This window comes from Entelurus aequoreus, linkage group LG01, assembly GCF_033978785.1.
Source record: "Entelurus aequoreus isolate RoL-2023_Sb linkage group LG01, RoL_Eaeq_v1.1, whole genome shotgun sequence".
Classification (NCBI taxonomy): Eukaryota; Metazoa; Chordata; class Actinopteri; order Syngnathiformes; family Syngnathidae; genus Entelurus; species Entelurus aequoreus.
The window spans coordinates 101,726,556-101,749,621 of NC_084731.1; the positions used below are offsets into that span (position 1 = coordinate 101,726,556).

General features: G+C 42.5%; 1 protein-coding gene across 1 annotated transcript in view; it reads right to left on the minus strand.

Moving 5' to 3' along the window:
• The window catches only part of LOC133645828 (protein canopy homolog 2-like), a 30,519-nt gene extending 12,658 nt beyond the window's left edge, over positions 1-17,861 (minus strand). The window contains exons 1-3 of the mRNA XM_062040725.1: positions 17,727-17,861; positions 17,449-17,555; positions 5,931-6,046 (exon numbers count right to left, since the gene is read on the minus strand). Of these exons, the coding sequence (XP_061896709.1) occupies positions 5,931-6,046; positions 17,449-17,548 (216 nt within the window). The 5' untranslated portion in view covers positions 17,549-17,555; positions 17,727-17,861. The remainder of the gene's footprint in view (positions 1-5,930; positions 6,047-17,448; positions 17,556-17,726) is intronic.
• Positions 17,862-23,066: the final 5,205 nt, after the last annotated feature.

Below are 23,066 nucleotides of genomic sequence, written 5' to 3' on the forward strand. Positions count from 1 at the left end.
CATCCTACTGTAAGTATATATGTAATGTAGTAACATTCATAATAACATGTTATATATACATGATGTAAGTATATATGTAATGTGGTAACATTCATAATAACATGTAATATTTACATATTGTCATCATACTGTAAGTATATATGTAATGTAGTAACATTCCTAACATGTAATATTTACATATTTTCATCATGATGTAAGTAAATATGTAATGTAGTAACATTCATAACAACATGTAATATTTACACATTCTCATCATACTGTATGTAATGTAGTAACATTCATAATAACATGTTATATACTGTATACATGATGTGAGTATATATGTAATGTAGTAACATTCATAATAACATGTAATATTTACAATTTCATCATACTGTAAGTATACATGTAATGTAGTAACATTCCTAACATGTAATATTTACATATTTTCATCATGATGTAAGTAAATATGTAATGTAGTAACATTCACAATAACATGTAATATTTACACATTCTCATCATACTGTAAGTATACATGTAATGAAGTAACATCCATAATAATATGTTATATATACATGATGTAAGTATATATGTAACGTAGTAACATTCATAATAACATGTAATATATACATGATGTAAGTATATATGTAATGTAGTAACATTTATAATAACATGTCATATTTACATATTTTCATCATACTGTAAGTATATATGTAATGTAGTAACATCCATAATAACATGTATTATTGACATATTATGCTCATTTTAAGCATACGCAGGGACATTACTTTCAGATACGCATCAGAGCGCTCGCTTGCAGACAGATTTTTCTTCATAGTCCTCGCAAAGAGGTTAAAAAAAGGCAAGTGCAAGACCAACGTCTTTTTGTGTCTTGCAATCTCCGGGTTCGAGTTAGATGTCAAAGTTGACCAACTTGTCGGTTCCTGACCACAACCTTCTACTATATTATGGATTACATTATTATATCATCTAAAAGTAATTTTCACCAGTTGATGATGTCAATACAGCAACATAAGCTAGTTAGCTCTCTGTGATCAATGCACCACTAAAAGTAGTTCCTCAGCATTAGGGTTTATAATAACAATATTGCTAATACTTGGTATTGTTGTGGCCCTTTTTGGATGTTTTTTTAGAGGGATTTATAGGCGGAATAGAGAAGCTATCATTGACTCCATTGTCAGCTGACTTTTATTTACAAGTTAGAAAGCATAAAAAAAGAAAAAACATGTGTTCTTGTCTCGCATAAGGATTGTAAATTATAGCTAAAAAAAAATATTCAAAAAGTGCAATTCCCCTTCAAAGTTCTGGGCACTCCATACGATCCAGATTGGATCAATTTACATTTTGTATTGGTTGAATGACTCATTTAATGATTAGAACAGAATCAAAGCATTTTATTCATTTATTATTGATAATTGTTGTAGCCCTAGTTGTGAATAGGAGTAATTTAACGAAAACGAGAACACACTGAACGTAGCAAAGTGGACTTCTTTCCTCCCCGCCTTTGCCAACAAGTCTTCAATAAAAAGTACAATTGATGTTAAATGTTAATTTTTCCATTTCACATTATTTTATGTAGAAAACTATAACCATTACCTGTAAAATGTATTATATGTTAATATTTGTAGGTATTTAAAATGGATTAATCGGATTGGAATTATTTCAAAACTCATTTGGATTTTGTATGATTTGAGTTAAAACTAAAAAAATGTAAAAACGTTGATACTTTTTGTACATTAAAGATGCTGAAACCAAATAAATGCACTTAAGTATATGCTAAACTATTTGGAAGAAACATTGGCCCCGTTTACACTGCACACCGAATCTGATTGTTTTTGCCCTCAAGTGACACAGATCAGGGGCCGTACTTATCAAGCTTCTTAGAGTGCCATTTTACACTTAAGTCCTGAAAATTTGCGAAATTTAGTCCTACTCTCAAACTTAAGAATAAAAGCTTTTTATCAACGTTCTTAAGTCTAAGAATCACTCCTACTCTCCACGATATTTAAGAGACCTTCAGAGGTGTCTTAAGTGGTTAGGAGTTGCCAGCAGGGGATGGCACTGAGGCGAGAGACGTGCGCGAACGTTCATCTTTGTTTGATGACGAGCAGCTGATCAAACGGTATCGTTTAGACAGAGCAGGTATTATTTTTGTCACAGATTTAATAATTTTCCATTCCTTGTTGATTTCTGCATGTGGCTGCAGTGGGCTAGTATATATAGAGCCACCCACACCAGTTTCAAATTAGTTGCCTAATTAATGAATTGGAAAGAAAATGTTATGAGAGTAGCGTATGTGTGTGGCACACACATACGCTAGGTTACAGCATGTGAGGTGAGTGACGTCAGTGAGTGTGTGGGCGAGAGAAGAGAGGGAGCGGTATTGTGAGTGCGAGCGGGGACTAGTTTGTTTTGTGTTGGATTGGCTGTGTGCAAGCAATCAATAAAGCAAGATTTGCAACTAATCGCCGGACTCATCATTCACTCTAAAGTCGTCCGCTGTGGAGACCCACTGCCGGGTAAAGTGAAGGGTGTTGCCCCGAGCATACATCCTGGAGAAGTGTCTCCCATGCCTCTTTGTTACGGTCTGGGAGCAGGAAGCAGGAAAGGTGCAACAAAAAGGAAACATTTATTTTTGATTCATTGCCAATATTGTTTGTTTGTTTTGTATTATTTTGTAGTTTATTGTCAAAATATACACTCCCATTGTCCACTTAAATATTTCTAAGATATTTCTTTATTCTTAGACAAGGGATTCCCTTCCGTGATTGGTCATTTCTATGGACACAGAAATGACGTCACCTAAAATTCCGTTTACGGCACATAGTAATGTCGTAATTCAGCTCTGAGTGTGACACTTAAGATTCAGTCCTACACTTCGCTGAAAGTGTGAGTAAGACGCTTGATAACTAACTTTTAAGTGCAGCTTTCAGCGAAGAATTTATTTACTCTTAAGTCAACTCTTAGCAGACTTCTTAGGAGTAATTCTAAGAAGCTTGATAAGTACGGCCCCAGATCTGTGTCACTTGAGGGCAAAAACAATCAGATTAGATGTGCAGTGTAAACGGGGCCAATGTGGCCACAACATCACTTGCATGCGCAGTTCGATAAAGTGATAAAAAAAGGAAGTTGACCGGATTCTGTAAATGAACAAGGAAGTTGCTACTACTACAAAATAAAATAGTTCGCCACACCTTAAAAATTAGTGTTTTTTTGACAAAAAAAATTAAATTAAATTTGCATTGCCAATCAGATTTTAATCGGATTCTGACGACCTCTTGATGTGGTCTGAATCTGATGCCAAAAGATCAGGGGCCGTACTTATCAAGCTTCTTAGAGTGCCATTTTACACTTAAGTCCTGAGAATTTGCGAAATTTAGTCCTACTCTCAAACTTAAGAATAAAAGCTTTTTATCAACGTTCTTAAGTCTAAGAATCACTCCTACTCTCCACGATATTTAAGAAACCTTCAGAGGTGTCTTAAGTGGTTAGGAGTTGTCAGCAGGGGATGGCACTGAGGCGAGAGAGACGTGCGCGAGCGTTCAGGGAACGGAACAATGTTGGGTTTTTTTGATGACGAGCAGCTGATCAAACGGTATCGTTTAGACAGAGCAGATATTATTTTTGTCACAGATTTAATACTTTTCGATTCCTTGTTGATTTCTGCATGTGTCTGCAGTGGGCTAGTATATTTAGAGCCACCCACACCAGTTTCAAATTAGTTGCCTAATTAATGAATTGGAAAGAAAATGTTATGACAGTAGCGTATGTGTGTGGCCGTGAGGTGAGTGACGTCAGTGAGTGTGTGGGCGATAGAAGAGAGGGAGCGGTAGCGTGAGTGCCGGCGGGGACTAGTTTGTTTTGTATTATTTTGTAGTTTATTGTCAAAATATACACTCCCATTGTCCACTTAAATATTTCCAAGATATTTCTTTATTCTTAGACAACGGATTCCCTTCCGTGATTGGTCATTTCTATGGACACAGAAATTACGTCACCTAAAATTCCGTTTACGGCACATAGTAATGTCGTAATTCAGCTCTGAGTGTGACACTTAAGATTCAGTCCTACACTTCGCTGAAAGTGTGAGTAAGACGCTTGATAACTAACTTTTAAGTGCAGCTTTCAGCGAAGAATTTATTTACTCTTAAGTCAACTCTTAGCAGACTTCTTAGGAGTAATTCTAAGAAGCTTGATAAGTACGGCCCCAGATTTTAAGCACTTTGTAGCGTTTAGACTGGCAACAAATCTGGGGCCGTACTTATCAAGCTTCTTAGAATTACTCCTCACGGCCACACACATACGCTACTGTCATAACATTTTCTTTCCAATTCATTAATTAGGCAACTAATTTGAAACTGGTGTGGGTGGCTCTATATATACTAGCCCACTGCAGACACATGCAGAAATCAACAGGGAATCGAAAAGTATTAAATCTGTGACAAAAATAATATCCGCTCTGTCTAAACGATACCGTTTGATCAGCTGCTCGTCATCAAAAAAAACCAAAACATTGTTCCGTTCCCTGAACGTTCGCGCACGTCTCTTTCGCCTCAGTGCCATCCCCTGCTGGCAACTCCTAACCACTTAAGACACCTCTGAAGGTCTCTTAAATATCGTGGAGAGTAGGAGTGATTCTTAGACTTAAGAACGTTGATAAAAAGCTTTTATTCTTAAGTTTGAGAGTAGGACTAAATTTCGCAAATTCTCAGGACTTAAGTGTAAAATGGCACTCTAAGAAGCTTGATAAGTACGGCCCCTGATCTTTTGGCATCAGATTCAAGCCACATCAGGAGGTCGTCAGAATCCGATTAAAATCAGATTGGAAATGCAACTTTAATTAGATTAGATAGATATCTTCTTGTCAAAAAAAACACTAATTTTTAAAGTGTGGCGAACTATTGTATTTTGTAGTAGTAGTGGCTTCCTTCTTCGTTTACAGAATCCGGTCAACTTCCTTTTTTTTTTTTTTTTCACTTTATCGAACTGCGCATGCAAGTGATGTTTTGGCCACATTGGCCCCGTTTACCTAATCTGATTGTTTTTGCCCTCAAGTGACAACATCTGGTTTCGACAAGCAAAGTCCATTTAAGATGACCAAATTTTCGGTGCATCACTTGTCAAATAATAGTCTACATGTAATATATGAATATATTTTTAGATTCTGAAGAAATAGCGATTGTTGAAGGGAATTGACGCTGTGGTGTATTTGCTTAGATAAAAATTAAATAAAGCTAACAAAGATCCACGCTGATGACCTTGTCTCCTCTACTTGTCATAAAAATATTAAAACCCTCCCAAACATATTACACTATATACATTAATTCATACTTTATATTAATTTCATGTGAAAAAAACACTAATTTTTAAGGTGTGGCGACTTGTAGTTTATTTTGTAGTAGTAGCGACTTCCTCCTGGTCAACTTCCTTTGTTTTCACTTTATCGCACTGCGCATGCAAGCGACGTCGAGGGCACATTGGGGCCACCTTGGGGCCTGTGCACGTTCACACTGGAGTCTGATAAAGATCACATTTTACTTGCAGTGCAAACAGTCAGACGGAAAAAATCTGATTAAAAAAAAATCCAATCTGGGCCACTTTGGCCTGCAGTGTAAACGTAGTCATTGAGGCCACATGCGCGTTTACACTGGAGTCTGACAAAAATCACATTTCACTTGCACTGGAAAAACTCAGATTTGGCCTGCAGTGTAAAGGTAGTCTTTGTTATCTTAGCTTTTGTACTTTAGGTGACAAAGCAAATAGTTGTTATATTTAATATTCCTTGTTAATAAGGAATTAATGTAATTTTCAGAACATGTTGAGGGCCAATAAAAGAGAATAGCCCTGGGGCAGCACTGGCCTAAAGTTTTGGAAGGGATAAGAAAGTAAAAGCAAGGGAGTCCTGCATGGAAGAGAAGGTGCACACTGACCTCCTTGATGGACTGAGTCCCATCTGGCTTGATTCTATAGGAGCCGGTCTGAATCATCTTCTTGGGGTCCACTTGGGAGACGGCCCACTCCATCTCATCCACTAGAGCCCTGCAGGCTGGGGGGTCACAGATACTACTTGCATGGCATGTTTAATATTACAGGCATGGGATTTGAAATTAATGAAAAAGACTGAATATAAGGTGCAGCCAGGTGGGGGAATCAACTATTCAATGTCAAAATATAAACAGTAGAAATAATGAACAAAATGTCAGCTACTGTCTTGTTGTAAAACACCAATGAAAATGAAAGTTAGCATTTAGACTGCTCCGGAGCCGCATGCGGCTCTTTGACCACTCTGATGCGGCTCAGCTGCATACTTGTCGACCCTCCTGATTTTTCCGGGAGACTTCCGGATTCCAGTGCCTCTGTCGGAAATCTCCCGGGGCAAATATTCTCCGATTTTCAACCGGACAACAATATTGAGGGCATGCCGTGGTGGCACTGTCTTTATTAGCGTCCTCTACAAACTGTCGTCACGTCCGCTTTTCCATCATACTATCTGCGTGTCGGCCCAGTCACATGTTGTATGCAGTCTCTGCTCACACACGTAAGTGACTGCAAGGCATACTTGGTCAACAGCCATACAGGTCACACTGAGGGTGGCCGTATAAACAACTTTAACACTCTTACTAATAAGCGCCACACTGTGAACCCACACCAAACAAGAATGATAAACACATTTCGGGAGAACATCCGCACTGTAACACAACATAAACACAACAGAACAAATACCCAGAATCCCTAACTCTTCCGGGCTACATTATACACCCCCGCTACCGCCAAACCCCACCCACCTCAACCGACGCACGGAGAGGGGGGGGGGGGGGGGGGGTTAATGTGTTGCAGGGTTGGGGGGGTTGGGGGGGTTTGGTGGTAGCAGGGGTGTATAATGTAGCCCGGAAGAGTTAGGGATGCATGGGATTCTGGGTATTTGTTCTGTTCTGTTTATGTTGTGTTACGGTGCGGATGTTCTCCGGAAATGTGTTTGTCATTCTTGTTTGATGTGGGTTCACAGTGTGGCGCATATTAATAAGAGTGTTAAAGTTGTTTATACGACCAACCTCAGTGTGACCTGTATGGCTGTTGACCAAGTATGCCTTGCTGTCACTCATGTGTGTCTGCAGAAGCCTCATATAACATGTAACTGGGCTGGCATGCTGTATGTACAGGTTGTAGAGGGCGCTAAAGGCAGTGCCATTACAGCATGCCCTTAATATTGTTGTTTGGGCGAAAACCAGCAGACATTCGAGAGAATAGTTCCCCTGAAATACGGCGATCTCCTGGAAAAATCGGGAGGGTTGGCAAGTATGACGCTGTCAAGCGCCATTCATATAAAACTCGCGGGCCGCCCTAACATTACATTTTCATATTAAGGTACGGGCCGCGTGTCTGAGACGACTGGTTTATACATAGCACAAAGCAAAAAAAAACTTTGTATGCAGTGTTATTTCATTTTAAATTTCAAAAGAGTTTTGTGGCTCCCATTGTTTTCCTTAATTTGTGAAACGGGTCAAAATGGCTCTTTGAGAGGTAAAGGTTGCCGACCCCTGGGCTATACTGTGGCAAACATGTCTGCCACAATCATGTGTGTTCTTAAATGTGTATTCCACCTCTTCCATGTGGAGAGCATTTTGGATTTGGACTTACATGGTAAACAACTCACATGAATGTGTTGTTTTATCCAGACGCATACATTTGTCCAAATGTGGCCAAGTAGAGGCATTGTGGGTTTCTAAGGAAGGGAATCCCTCTGCCATCTTCTCACTCATTATGTAGTATTAGAACTTATCTTTCTAACACGCTAAGTCAATAGGTCTAATTATTTATCATATTTCTACATAATGTATTTGTAATCACTACATGTATCGCTCATTATGTATTATTACATCTCATCTTTCTTCTAACATGCTAAGTCAGTGGTGTCAAAGTCAAGGCCTGCAGGCAGGGCCTTGAATGAATGAATTAATTAATTAATTATCTACGGCCCCCAGGATGATATTTGATTAGTATTACAACTGGTGCGCAGGCCCGAGCCACGTGCTGCAGTTTTGCACGCACCAATACTCCATTAGTGTTGGCGCTAGGAATTTTCAAAATGGGGTCCCTGGGACCCCATCAAGTCATAAAAATGGAGTCCCACAGTACATTTTTGGGGTCCCACTTTTTTGTAAGCATTTTGAAAACAAATGATAAATGTATGCATTATCCTGTTATATCTCACATTCTATATTGTGTTTTGGAAAAGGTTGTCATAAACGTTAATTCATTTTTTTTTAAATAACACAAAAGAAAACACATTTTTATGCATATGTAAATGTATTCAGTTATAAATATTCACTCACTTTCTGCTTTCCTTCATGGGTCTAAACTTTACCGCTGCCAGTATTTTTTTCTATATTTTTATTGTAATATTTTCAGAATGTGTTTGTTCTATTTTTGGCCAAAGTCAGACAAAGAAAACAATCTGAAGTTGTCTTTATTTTAATGCCATGATTTTAATAGTCCGGAGATTATCCTTCATGCGGCCCCTGATCTAAAATGAGTTTGACACCCCTGCGCTAAGTCAATAAGTGTAATTATCATATTTCTACATAATGAATTTGCAATCACTGCACGTATCACTCATTATGTGTTATTATAACTCATATTTCTTCTTTCTAACATGCTAAGTGAGTAAGTCAACTTTTGTCATTATTTCCCATATTTCTGCACAACAACTCAGATATGGTAACACTGGCAAGCAGTCTAGAATATGGAGGGATATTTGGTCCACAACATATTTTGCTTTAACCATTATTGAACACTATTTTGAATATTTTAATGAGATTTCCAGTTCATGTTTTCATCTACATGCCCCTAAAGCTGACCAACACGCTGGATTGTAGTCAGCTGGAGGCTCAACGCTAAGAAAATGGAAATGCTGATTATCGGTCCTGCTAAACACCGACACCTATTTAACAATACCACTGTGGAGGGGGGCGTGGCTGGATCCCCTGCTGTTTGCAATGCGGGAGGTACCCCAGGCCTCCACGAGGTTTTCCCCCTTTGAATTATTATACGGCAGGAAGCCGCGCGGGGTTCTGGACCTCATTAAAGAATGCTGGGAAGAAGGTCCAAGCCCTAGCAAAAATTCAATTCAATACATGATGGACCTGTGAGTAAAACTCCACACGGTGGGGCACTTGTCACGTGAGAATTTTCTCCGGGCCCAGGAACGTCAACAGCGCTTGTATAACGGGGACGCAGCTAAGGACATTTTCACCGGGAGAAAAAGTGCTTGTATTATTTCTGACGTCCAGCTCGAAATTACTCGCCAAGTGGCAAGGACCCTTTGTGGTCACACAGCAAGTGAGCGATGTGGATTATAAGGTCCGGCGCTCGGACCGGGCGGAGACACTCAAATTTACCAGATCAACCTGCTGAAGGCATGGAAGGAGGCGGAGCCTGTTTCCATGGTGATGGTGGTCGAGGAGGAGGAGGAGTTCGGGTCATAGATTCCGCGCTCTGCCTTGCCCTCCCCCCTCCCCTGTGATAATCAGCTCACGTTAGCGCAGAAAGAAGATGTTGCCAAGCTGCAGCAGCGCTTTTCTGGTGTTCTCCCCTTGGCCAGGCCGCACGAACCTCATCTAACATCACATTGAGACCAGCCCGGGTGTTACGGTGCAGTCTCGGCCCAACAGGCTCCCCGAACACAAACGCAAAGTGGTTCGGGAGGAATTAAAATCCATGCTGGAGTTAGGGGAATAGAAGAATCCCACATTGCGTGGTGCAGCCCCATCGTTCTGGTAGGGAAGAAGGATGGGTCTGTGCGGTTCTGTGTGGATTACCGCAAGGTAAATGAGGTGTCACGTTTTGACGCCTACCCAATGCCCCGAGTCGACGAGCTGCTGGATCGGCTGGGCACTGCTCGTTTTTTCCAACACTGGATTTGACCAAGGGCTACTGGCAGATTCCCTTGTCGCCAGAGTCCAAGGAAAAAACGGCATTTTCCACCCCGGAAGGTTTATACCAATTTGTGACACTTCCGTTCGGCTTGTTCGGTGCGCCCGCCACGTTCCAGCGCCTCTTGGACCGGGTGCTGCGCCCTCACGCTGCATACGTGGCCGCCTATCTGGATGACGTCATCATTTCAGAGTGGCGGCTGGGAAGAACACATGCAGCGGGTGGGGGCGGTGCTCGAGTCCCTAAGGCAGGCGGGGCTCACTGCCAACCCGGTGGGGGTGAGTAGGCGCGGCCGGACACTTCCCGGTCTGCGTCTGGCGGTGAAGGTATGTGGAGGGGGCGTGGCATGTGGGCTTGCCGCGGAACAGGGTGTGCCAGGACCGGCCTCGAAGACAGCGACAGGTGCGTAGATGGCCCAGGTGGACCTTGTTATCTAATCACCTGTTGCCCTTTATTAGCAACATCAGGGAGGAGAGAAGATGTTGGAGCTGGAGTGAGAGCAAGAGCGTGACGGACACGGACACAAAAGACAATTGCTGGAAAGCAACCCGCTGAACTCTTAAAATAAAACTGTATTGTAACCCTGATCCGGGCTCTCATGTCGGTGATCTGAAGAACCCCCTGGAGGGCAACCTCCACAACCACCTTAATATTTGACAACCAAAAAATTATACAAGGCGACTCGGTAAAGAATTTGGGTATAGTCTTCAACCCAACTCTCTCGTTTTTAGTCACACATTAAGACTGTTACTAAAACGGCCTTCTTTCATCTCCGTAATATCGCTAAAATTCGTTCCATTTTGTCCACTAGCGACGCTGAGATCATTATTCATCCGTTCATTACGTCTCGTTTCGAGTAGTGTAACGTATTATTTTCGGGTCTCCCTATGTCTAGCATTAAAAGATTACAGTTGGTACAAAATGCGTCTGCTAGACTTTTGACAAGAACAAGAAAGTTTGATCATATTACACCTATACTGTATATACCTTTATATACATATATATCTATCTATACTGGCTCACCTGCACTGGCTTCCTGTGCACTTAAGATGCGACTTTAAGGTTGTACTACTTAGGTATAAAATACTACACGGTCTAGGTCCATCCCATCTTGCTGATTGTATTGTACCATATGTCCCGGCAAGAAATCTGCATTTAAAGAACTCCGGCTTATTAGTGATTCCCAGAGCCCAAAAAAAGTCTGCGGGCTATAGAGTGTTTTCTATTTGGGCTCCAGTACTCTGGAATGCCCTCCCAGTAACAATTAGAGATACTACCTCAGTAGAAGCATATAAGTCCCATCTTAAAATTCATTTGTATACTCTAGCCTTTAAATAGACCCCCCTTTTAGACCAGTTGATCTGCCGTTTCTTTTCTGCTCTGCACAGATTCGGTGACCACAGATGAGGCGCTAGTTGTCCAAAGTCGGGACCCAGGGTGCACCACTCATCTGTACATCAGTTGGGGACGTGTCTGCGCTGCTGACCTGTCTAAACTCAAGATGATCTCCTGCTGGCCCCACTATGGACTGGATTCTCACTATTATGTTAGATCCACTATGGACTGGACTCTCACACTATTATGCTAGATCCACTCGACGGGGGACCGCAGATATGGGGGTTCCATATCTGCGGTCCCCTCCAACGTTTCTCATTGTCATCCCATCGGGTTGAGTTTTTTCTTGCCGTGATGTGGGATCTGAGCCGAGGATGTCGTTGTGGCTTGTGCAGCCCTTTGAGACACTCGTGATTTAGGGCTATATAAGTAAACTTTGATTGATTGATTGATTGATCTATAATTACATCCAAAATGTGTTTTCTTTTATACTCTTTTAATGTCTGTCTATTTGTATTTGTGTTTGACTTTCTCTTCTGCAAAAATATCATTATTTTAGTTTCACTGAGATTGAAGATAGTCAGTTTTTCTTTAATGTGTTCATTTATTGTTATTATTTTTATGATCTTCTGTGTGTTCTCTCCTGACCAATACGCAGACGTTGTGTCGAGTGTTTATCTGGCACAAGACGCTGTAATGTCAACGGTGTTGACGGCAAACCTTCACTTCCATACGCGTCTTCTTTCCGGGTTGTGGGAAAGCCATGTCAAAGATTTCCACAATTCTCGCGGGTGGCACAGCCCCACGTTGCACAACAGGACATTTTACACCTGGAAAAACTAATGAGGAAGCGCCGCAAACACATCAGCTCAAAGTTGGTAACAAACACGGCGCCCTGTAGTCACGTGACTGCCTTTTGACCAATCACAACACTCTGCCATTAACTATACACTACTGCCATCTAGGGTTGTACGGTATACCAGTACTAGTATAGTGGTACTAATGAATCAAAAACAGTACTATACTCTGTTTGAAAAGTACCGGTTCGCCATTTATTTATTTTTTACAGGCATGACAGCGCATCGTCGTCACGTCATGACATTGCTGGTTTTACGAGCAGGGGAGCATGTTCGGCAGCGCACACACACGGAGTACTTACAAGCAGACACAGTGTGTAGACAGAAAAGGGAGAATGGATGCATTTTAAGTTAAGTACTAAAGATAAAGGTGAAGTTATAACACTGAAACACCCTCAGTAAGAGTTGCTTTAAAACATGGCTAGCTAGTTAGCGGCTAATGTCCATCCGCAATCGGCAGCGTTTTAGCTACTTCTAAATCATTAATCCTCACCTCCATGGCGACAAATAAAGTATGTTTTTTACACGTATCATTATCACTGCAGGACGAGGAATAGCTAAACAGGCTTCACTACAGACCGTAGGAGGATACAATAGCTCACCGGCGTCACAATGTAAACAAATGCCATGGGTGGATCTACACCTGACATCCACTGTAATGATACCAAGTACAAGAGCGTATCGAGTCGATACTTGTATGATTACATCAATATTTTTTATAGTCACAAAATCTTTTTTTCTTTAAAATTCATATTATATTCATAAACTCAGTAAATACGTCCCTGGCCACATGAGGACTTTGAATATGACCAATGTATGATCTTGTAACTACTTGGTATCAGATTGATACCTAAATTTGTGGTATCATCCAAAACTAATGTAAAGTATCAAACAGAAGAATAAGTTATTATTACATTTAACCAGAAGTGTAAATAGAAAATGTTGAAACCGAAAATAAGCAGATTTTAACAGTAAATAAACAAGTAGATTAATAATCCATTTTTACAGCTTGTCCTTTATAATATTGACAAAATAATAGAATATAAATGACACAATATGTTACTGCATACGTCAGCAGACTAATTAGGAGTCTTTGTTTGTTTACTTACTACTAAAAGACAAGTTGTCTAGTATGTTCACTATTTTCAATTGCAAAAATAAATATATGTCTAACGCACCGCAAAGATTTTTTGTTAAAATAAAGCCAACAATGCCATTTTTTGTGGTCCCCTTTATTTAGAAAAGTATCGAAAAGTATAAAAATACATTTTGGTATCGGTACCAAAATATTGGTATCGAGACAACCCTACTGCCATCTAACATCAAGCGTTATATACCTTGTCCATAGCGGCCACTCATTCTTTTTTGACTCCATATACTGGCCACCGATATCAAAATTGGCCATACCACTGTCCGTGAAATATAATTTCTTAAGTCAAGCGGGGGGTTGCAAGCAGCCAGAACATGCAGCCGCGCCGGGACTCTGCAAGTCTTATCGAAGCTCCCCTAAGCTTTGCGCAGTTGGTTAATCCCCAAAAGTCTGGCATGAAAGGAAAACTGCATCCTATTCACGTGAACCGGCTCAAATTCAATAAGCTTAGCAACGCTTTACAATTCCAGATACATGTATACGTAATTGTTTAACGATCCACATGTATGGAAATTCTAAATGGCGGCCAACCGGCGTGTAATAGCATCATAGTATCATTATGGAATACTCTTCATTTAAATATTAGGACTATAACTAGTAAAAAAGCATTTAAGAAACATATAAAGTCACTTTTTAGACTTAAGAGTTCATCTTTCATGTTATCTGTTTGAGAACTTTTTTTTCTCTTTCCCTTTTTCCTTTCTTTTACTGTAATTGGATTTGCGTATGTTCTGTATTGTATGTGTACTTTTTTTAAATTATTATTTTGAGAATTGTATTTTTATTTTCCTTTCTTTTATTGTAACTGGATCTGTGTATGTTCTGTAACTGTATCTGTGTACTGTTATTTTATTTTATTATTTTGAGAATTTTCTTTTTCTTTTCCTTTTTCCTTTCTTTTATTTGTAACTGGATCTGTGTATTATTATTTTACTTTGAACTTTTGAAAAGGACCCCAAGAAGACTAGCCTGGCGTTTGTGCCTCGGCTGATGGGGATCCTCAATAAACAATAAACAACTATAAAATTGCGGAAATGTTGATGGGCCTGCTATCTGTGCCCTGGACCTCTGGCCGGGGGTCGCCGTACTTATTAGATGTTGGACACAACTGCAGTGATTAGGATGGCGGAAGCGGGGATCGAACCTGTAACCCTCAAGTTGCTGGCACGGCCACTCTACCAACCGAGCTATACCGCACAGATAGCATGATAACAGTCTGCATGTTTCATATACCAAGTTAGACTTAGATAGGCTGACCATATTATGAAATCCCAAAAAGAGGACACATATATGCGTGCCAAGGCGGGCAGCACGCCAAGGCCGGGACTAGGTAAACATTTGCCAATGATACTCAAACTTGCTTTATAAATAATATATTTATTTAAATAAAGCATTTTTCTCCTCTGTTGACAGCAATGTTGGCGCTGGGAATTTTCAAAATGGGGTCCCAGGGACCCCATCAAGTCATAAAAATGGGGTCCCACAGCAAATTTTTGGGGTCCCACTTTTTTGTAAGCGTTTTGAAAACAAATGACAAATGTATGCATTATCCTGTTATATCTCACATTCTATATTGTGTTTTGGAAAAAGGTTGTCATAAACTTTACTTCATTCATTAAAAAAGATAATACAAAAGAAAACAAATGTGTATACACATTTAAATGTATTCAGTTATAAACATTCATTCACTTTCTTCTTTCCTTCATGGATCTAAACTTTACCGCTGCTGGTAGTTTTTTCTATGTTTTTATTTAATAAGTTGTAGGTGTATTTATTTCAGTATAAAAGTGTAAAAAGTGTTTTGCTTGGGTCATGAAATGATGATATTGGTGTGCCAGGGCATACATACATTTTATATTTAATGCTTAAATCTCTGGAGTCTACATCAACTTCAGATCAATTCCTCATTTCAAAATGTTTTAGTTTTTTTTATGTTGTTTTTTTTGTTTGTTTGTTTTCCGCCCTTTTTTGTCAAACAAAACTATGTTTTTTATGGCAAACACACAAAATATGCAAAATCTTCCACCAAAAATATTTTTCAAAGTGGAATATTTGATGTGAAGTAATGGGAACCTTTGATAGGTCAATAATTCATAATAACATTGCTTTTGATTCAATATTATGTTTTGAGCAATGACCGTTTGAAAGAAGAAAAAAAACAGCTTTGTTTTATTAGTCAACATTGCAACTTTTTCTAAATTACATTTCACCTTTAAGCTTTTTTATTTCACTTTTGTTATGTTTTTGTTTATTTTAATAGTATTTTTAGAATGTGCCGTGGGCCTTTAAAACATTAGCTGTGGGCAACAAATGGTAAAAAAATGTTTTAAAAAACACAAAAAGTGCGTTAACGCCAACACTGGTTGACAGTATAACAAAATAAGTCACACTTATATTCTGTAACATTCACAGTTTTGGAATAAAAAGTGCACAGGTAGAAATATTCAAAATAACCTCTTGTATATAATCTAAACATAAATAATGCCTCAAAACAAGTTAATGAAATTTAAACAAAAAACAGCAGACGAGCTCTCGCCATGCACAGCTGTTTTGTGCTTTGTAGTGTCGATATGGGCTTGTAGATCTTTGGCCCCTTTATTTACCACAGATACATACGTTGCTGCTTTGCACACAGTGCATTCTGCTTCCCATGTGTCACGGCCAGGACCAAAACACGAATACTTTTCCCGCAAATCATCCGTGAAGTTGCATTTACGTTTCGGCATTTCTTGTTCTCATGTCTCTCTCCACTCACTAGCTCTCTCGCTCTGTGTCTCTGCCCCTCCCTCACGAATGTTGCTAGTGCGCACACCTTCAGTTTTTTTTTAACCCCTTCTTAACTTAACCCTGGACGTACATTGAAAATACACGCAACCCTAATTCAAAATGCCGGACATTTGAGGCATTTAAGAAACCCCGCAAAAGAGGACATGTCCGGGGAAAAGAGGACGTATGGTCAGCCTAACTTAGACAAACGTTAAACTTTAAAAGTTTAAAGTTTATCTAAGTCTAACTTTAAAAGTTATACGACTCAAAGGTGTATGGCTGCGGAAATAGAAAAAAAAAGTGCAAAAATAGATGAAAAAGTTAGCAAGCCTAAGTTAGCTTGCTAGCATGTTATCATTTGCATGCTAACAGTTAACAAGTGTCACATACCAAGTTATATGACTCTGGGCTAAACAGTAGCGAAAGTAGCTCAAAAATGTAGCAAGCTAATGTAACATGCTATCATGCTAACGTTAACATGCTAACAGTTAACAAGTGTCACACAGAGTGCTTCGTGAAAGTATGGCTGAGCTACAAAAGGAGGTAATCGTGCCTTTTTGGAGCGTTCGGCTGGAAATATCCTCCATTATAAAAGGTGCTTACCCATTCTAGTGGCCCATTTTTTTCGTTTATTTGTGAATAGCATTTCCACGGTAACACGAAATGGTCCCAATTTATAGTACCGCCATCGGCGCGGACAGCCCCTTTCCGACAGTATAGTATATGTGGGGGTTCGTGGGCCGGTTCATCTCGTATTGAGTGTAAGAGAAACGTGCGAAACAAGAATAATAAAGTTTGAAGTATGAGCAAAAATAATAGACTTAGATTTCCTTTTTATTGTCATTCAAATTTGAACTTTACAGTACAGATAAGAACAAAATTTTGTTGCATTAGCTCATGGTAGTGCGGGATAAAATAGCAATAAGGTGCTGATATAAAAAAATAGACTAATGTACAGATAAATATATTGCACTTTTGCATATGCATCCACGTTTATGGATGTATGTTATATTGTGCATTAATTGTGTATTAATATGGGCTGCTTGCACTGCCAGCGCCCATTTACTGCTGCATTGCAGCAGGCCCATAATAAACAATAGCCACCTGTCTACAGCGGCCACTATAGAAAGGTTTCACTGTATAATAACTGGACAGCAGTCATCATAATCAGCTCATGTTTAAATGTTGCAATTAAAAAATGATTTTTATTATCGAAAACTGTTAATATTTATCAAAACACACAAAAACAGCGAAAAATGGTACCGTTGCGTATTGGTATCGAATCGGTACCGTATTGGTTCAAATGTGACCGGTACCCATCCCTATCCACAACAGAGGATGGGGATTTTCAAAATAAAATAATAGTGAAGGGAGAAGACCTCGAAGCCTAAGGCGCAGAATACCAACCTCCACATCGGATATCCTGTCCTTGTCTCGCCGCCTGACAGGAGCTCGGCAGGAGGAGGAAAAGCACACAAGCTGTAAGCAGGAGAACCACTTCCTTCATGTTGCGTCTGGGGGGGGAAAAATTGGGAGACAAGGGGACTACTGTGACGCGGTCGTGGGGCTTTAAACCCCCTTCGTTTAGGCAACAGTTAGTCTTGAGATGAACGTTCACCCAAAGGGCAGGGAAAAAAGATACCAGTTTGAGCTAAATAGAAGGAAGAAATTTTCATTGAACTCACCAGTCAGTCAATAGCCGGGATCTTCAAGAGCCAGACGGTCATCTCGTTCGGCGAAAAGTGGTGACGTAGCGCCTGCAGAGGAGCGACTCAAGACGGCGACAGCCCCCCCGTATGGCCGGGAGGACCCCGACCAAGCTGTGTAAAAAAAAATGCTTCTTTCAAACATGGAAATATTGGTTGATGCCAAATATTAATGACGTAATAAAAATATAATCTAAAACCCACACTATATTAGTTGATGAGATAACATTTGAAAGAGTTTAATAAAGTCTTATTTGATGTGTGTGTACACATAAGCTATGATGTCATCCAATATTCATAATGGTTCTAATCAAGTTCTTAGACAAACTTTAATGATACACAAGGGAAATTGTTCCACACAGTAGCGCAGTTACAAAGGATGGAAAGTGTAAGGATGGAAAGGAAAATGCAGGTATAAAATAGACTAAAAATGTACCATAGTAGCAATATAAAATATAACATATATGTTATATTTACATAATATATGTACAGTATAAGATATATTAATATTATATGTTTATATCATCCATCCATCCATCTTCTTCCGCTTATCCGAGGTCGGGTCACGGGGGCAGCAGCCTAAGCAGGGAAGCCCAGACTTTCCTCTCCCCAGCCACTTCGTCCAGCTCCTCCCAGGGGATCCCGAGGCGTTCCCAGGCCAGCCGGGAGACATAGTCTTCCCAACGTGTCCTGGGTCTTCCCCGTGGCCTCCTACCGGTTGGACGTGCCCTAAACACCTCCCTAGGGAGGCGTTCGGGTGGCATCCTGACCAGATGCCCGAACCACCTCATCTGGCTCCTCTCGATGTGGAGGAGCAGTGGCTTTACTTTGAGCTCCCCCCGGATGGCAGAGCTTCTCACCCTATCTCTAAGGGAGAGCCCCGCCACCCGGCGGAGGAAACTCATTTCGGCCGCCTGTACCCGTGATCTTGTCCTTTCGGTCATAACTCAAAGCTCATGACCATAGGTGAGGATGGGAACGTAGATCGACCGGTAAATTGAGAGCTTTGCCTTCCGGCTCAGCTCCTTCTTCACCACAACGGATCGATACAGCGTCCGCATTACCGAAGACGCCGCACCAATCCGCCTGTCGATCTCACGATCCACTCTTCCCCCACTCGTGAACAAGACTCCTAGGTACTTGAACTCCTCCACTTGGGGCAGAGTCTCCTCCCCAACTCGGAGATGGCACTCCACCCTTTTCCGGGCGAGAACCATGGACTCTGACTTGGAGGTGCTGATTCTCATCCCAGTCGCTTCACACTCGGCTGCGAACCGATCCAGCGAGAGCTGAAGATCCTGGCCGGATGAAGCCATCAGGACCACATCATCCGCAAAAAGCAGAGACCTAATCCTGCAGCCACCAAACCGGATCCCCTCAACGCCTTGACTGCGCCTAGAAATTCTGTCCATAAAAGTTATGAACAGAATCGGTGACAAAGGGCAGCCTTGGCGGAGTCCAACCCTCACTGGAAACGTGTCCGACTTACTGCCGGCAATGCGGACCAAGCTCTGACACTGATCGTACAGGGAGCGGACCGCCACAATCAGACAGTCCGATACCCCATACTCTCTGAGCACTCCCCACAGGACCTCCCGAAGGACACGGTCGAATGCCTTCTCCAAGTCCACAAAGCACATGTAGACTGGTTGGGCAAACTCCCATGCACCCTCAAGGATCCTGCTGAGAGTATAGAGCTGGTCCACAGTTCCACGACCAGGACTAAAACCACACTGTTCCTCCTGAATCCGAGGTTCGACTATCCGGCGTAGCCTCCTCTCCAGTACACCCGAATAAACCTTACCGGGAAGGCTGAGGAGTGTGATCCCACGATAGTTGGAACACACCCTCCGGTTCCCCTTCTTAAAGAGAGGAACCACCACCCCGGTCTGCCAAACCAGAGGTACCGCCCCCGATGTCCACGCGATGCTGCAGAGTCTTGTCAACCAAGACAGCCCCACAGCATCCAGAGCCTTAAGGAACTCCGGGCGGATCTCATCCACCCCCGGGGCCTTGCCACCGAGGAGCTTTTTAACTACCTCAGCAACCTCAGCCCCAGAAATAGGAGAGCACACCACAGATTCCCCAGGCACTGCTTCCTCATAGGAAGACGTGTTGGTGGGATTGAGGAGGTCTTCGAAGTATTCCCTCCACCGATCCACAACATCCGCAGTCGAGGTCAGCAGAACACCATCCGCACCATACACGGTGTTGACAGTGCACTGCTTCACCCTCCTGAGGCGGCGGATGGTGGTCCAGAATCGCTTCGAAGCCGTCCGTAAGTCGTTTTCCATGGCTTCTCCAAACTCCTCCCATGTCCGAGTTTTTGCCTCCGCGACCGCCGAAGCCGCACACCGCTTGGCCTGTCGGTACCTGTCCACTGCCTCCGGAGTCCTATGAGCCAAAAGAACCCGATAGGACTCCTTCTTCAGCTTGACGGCATCCCTCACCGCCGGTGTCCACCAACGGGTTCTAGGATTACCGCCACGACAGGCACCAACTACCTTGCGGCCACAGCTCCAATCAGCCGCCTCAACATTAGAGGCGCGGAACATGGTCCACTCGGACTCAATGTCCAGCACCTCCCTCGTGACATGTTCAAAGTTCTTCCGGAGGTGGGAATTGAAACTCTCTCTGACAGGAGACTCTGCCAGACGTTCCCAGCAGACCCTCACAGTGCGTTTGGGACTGCCGGGTCTGTCCGGCATCCTCCCCCACCATCGCAGCCAACTCACCACCAGGTGGTGATCGGTAGAAAGCTCCGCCCCTCTCTTCACCCAGGCCGCAAATCCGATGACACAACTACAAAGTCGATCATGGAACTGCGGCCTAGGGTGTCCTGGTGCCAAGTGCACATATGGACACCCTTAAGTTTGAACATGGTGTTCGTTATGGACAATCTGTGACGAGCACAAAAGTCCAATAACAAAACACCACTCGGGTTCAGATCCGGGCGGCCATTCTTCCCAATCACGCCTCTCCAGGTTTCACTGTCGTTGCCAACATGAGCATTGAAGTCACCCAGTAGGACAAGGGAATCACCCGGGGGAGCACTTTCCAGTACTCCCTCGAGCGCATCCAAAAAGGGTGGGTACTCTGAACTGCCGTTTGGTGCATAAGCACAAACAACAGTCAGGACCCGTCCCCCCACCCGAAGGCGGAGGGAGGCTACCCTCTCGTCCACCGGGTTGAACTCCAACGTGCAGGCTTTGAGCCGGGGGGAAACAAGAATTGCCACCCCAGCTCGTCGCCTCTCACTGCGTGCAATGCCAGTGTAGAAGAGAGTCCAGCCCCTCTCGAGAGAACTGGTTCCAGAGCCCTTGCTGTGCGTCGAGGTGAGTCCGACTATATCTAGCCGGAACTTCTCTACCTCGCGCACTAGCTCAGGCTCCTTTCCCCCCCAGCGAGGTGACGTTCCACGTCCCAAGAGCTAGCTTCTGTAGCCGAGGATCGGACCGCCAAGTGCCCTGCCTTCGGCTTCCGCCCAGCTCACAATGCACCCGACCTCTACGGCCCCTCCCATGAGTGGTGAACCCATTGGAGGGGTGACCCACGTTGCCTCTTCGGGCATGGGGACAGGCCCGGCCACCAGGCGCTCGCCATCGTGCCCCAACTCCGGGCCTGGCTCCAGAGGGGTCCCCGGTGACCCGCGTCCGGGCGAGGGAAATCTGAGTCTTTGTTGTTTCATTCCCATAGAAGTCTTCGAGCTGCTCTTTGTCTGATCCCTCACCTAGGACCTGTTTGTCTTGGGAGACCCTACCAGGGGGCATGAAAGCCCCCGGACAACATAGCTCCTAGGATCATTGGGACACGCAAACTCCTCTACCACGGTAAGGTGGCAGCTCAGAGAGGAGTGTTTATATCATATATACAATATATAACAATTGTTTATATCATATATACAATATATAACAATTACCATGTACAATATTACAGTATATGTAACAGCTGCAGCTGCAGCATAAAATAGAGAGTAAATCCAGCAGAAAATAGACATTATTCAAGTTCAAGTTGCTTTATTATTGTCCATTCTTCATATGTGCAAGACATAAGAACTGAAAATTACATTTTCAGCACAGTCCCACTAAGAGCAGACATACATTACAGCAGGGGTCCCCAAACTATGGCCCGCGGGCCGATACAGCCCGCCGGCGTCCACAATCCAGCCCGCGGGAAGTCCCAAGTTTAAAAAAAAAAAAGTTTTTAAATGTTTTTTTCTAATTATAATTTTTTCAAATCTGTCCTTTCTAATTAATTTTTTACCGCTTGTTACTCTCGGTGTCTCCTAGCCGCTCAGGCAAATCTTATTGTCTAAAAATGAATTTTCCCATCGATAACGTGAAATCATCGGCAAAGTGCAAGTTTGGGGACCCCTGCATTACAGGGAGACAAGACAGGACCGCTGACGGGTCAGCCACTTACGACGCCCCTTAAAAAGGTGTGAAACAGGTGAATATTGGGGGGGAGAGTAAAAAAATATGGGGTCCAGACTGAGGCCAAGGAAAAACAACCTCATAGCCATAGCACACATAAACATGTTACATAGAATCAACAAAACTTGCAAATGAGGAGTGGGAGTTACGGAGGCCGGCTGCTAATCTTGACATAAACTTAAATCAAAAATGACTTACCGTATTTTTCGGAGTATAAATCGCTCCGGGGTATAAGTTGCATCGGCCGAAAATGCATAATAAAGAAGGAAAAAAACATATAAGTCGCACTGTAGTACAAGTCACATTTTTGGGGGAAATTTATTTGATAAAATCCAACACCAAGAATAGACATTTGAAAGGCAATTTAAAATAAATAAAGAATAGTAAACAACAGGCTGAATAATCCATCCATCCATCCATCCATCCATCCATCTAAACCGCTTATCCGGAATCGGGTCGCGGGGACAACAGCTCCAGCAGAGACCCCCAGACTTCCCTCTCCAGAGCAACATTATCGACTTCCTCCTGGGGAATCCCGAAGCGTTCCCAGGCCAGAGAGCAGATGTAATCCCCCCATCTGGTCCTTGGCCTGCCGCGGGGTCTCCTCCCAGTGGGACGTGCAACGAGGACCTCCCTAGGGAGACGCTCGTGAGGCATCCGCACGAGATGCCCGAACCACCTAAGCTGGCTCCTTTCCAAGGAAGGAGCAGCGGCTCTACTCCGAGTCTCTCTCGGGTGACTGAACTTTTCACTCTAAGGGAGATGCCAGCCACCCTTCTGAGGAAACTCATTTTGGCCGCTTGTATCCGCGAGGTTACGAGGTTACCAGGCTGAATAAGTGTACGTTATATGACGCATAAATAACCAACTGAGAACGTGCCTGGTA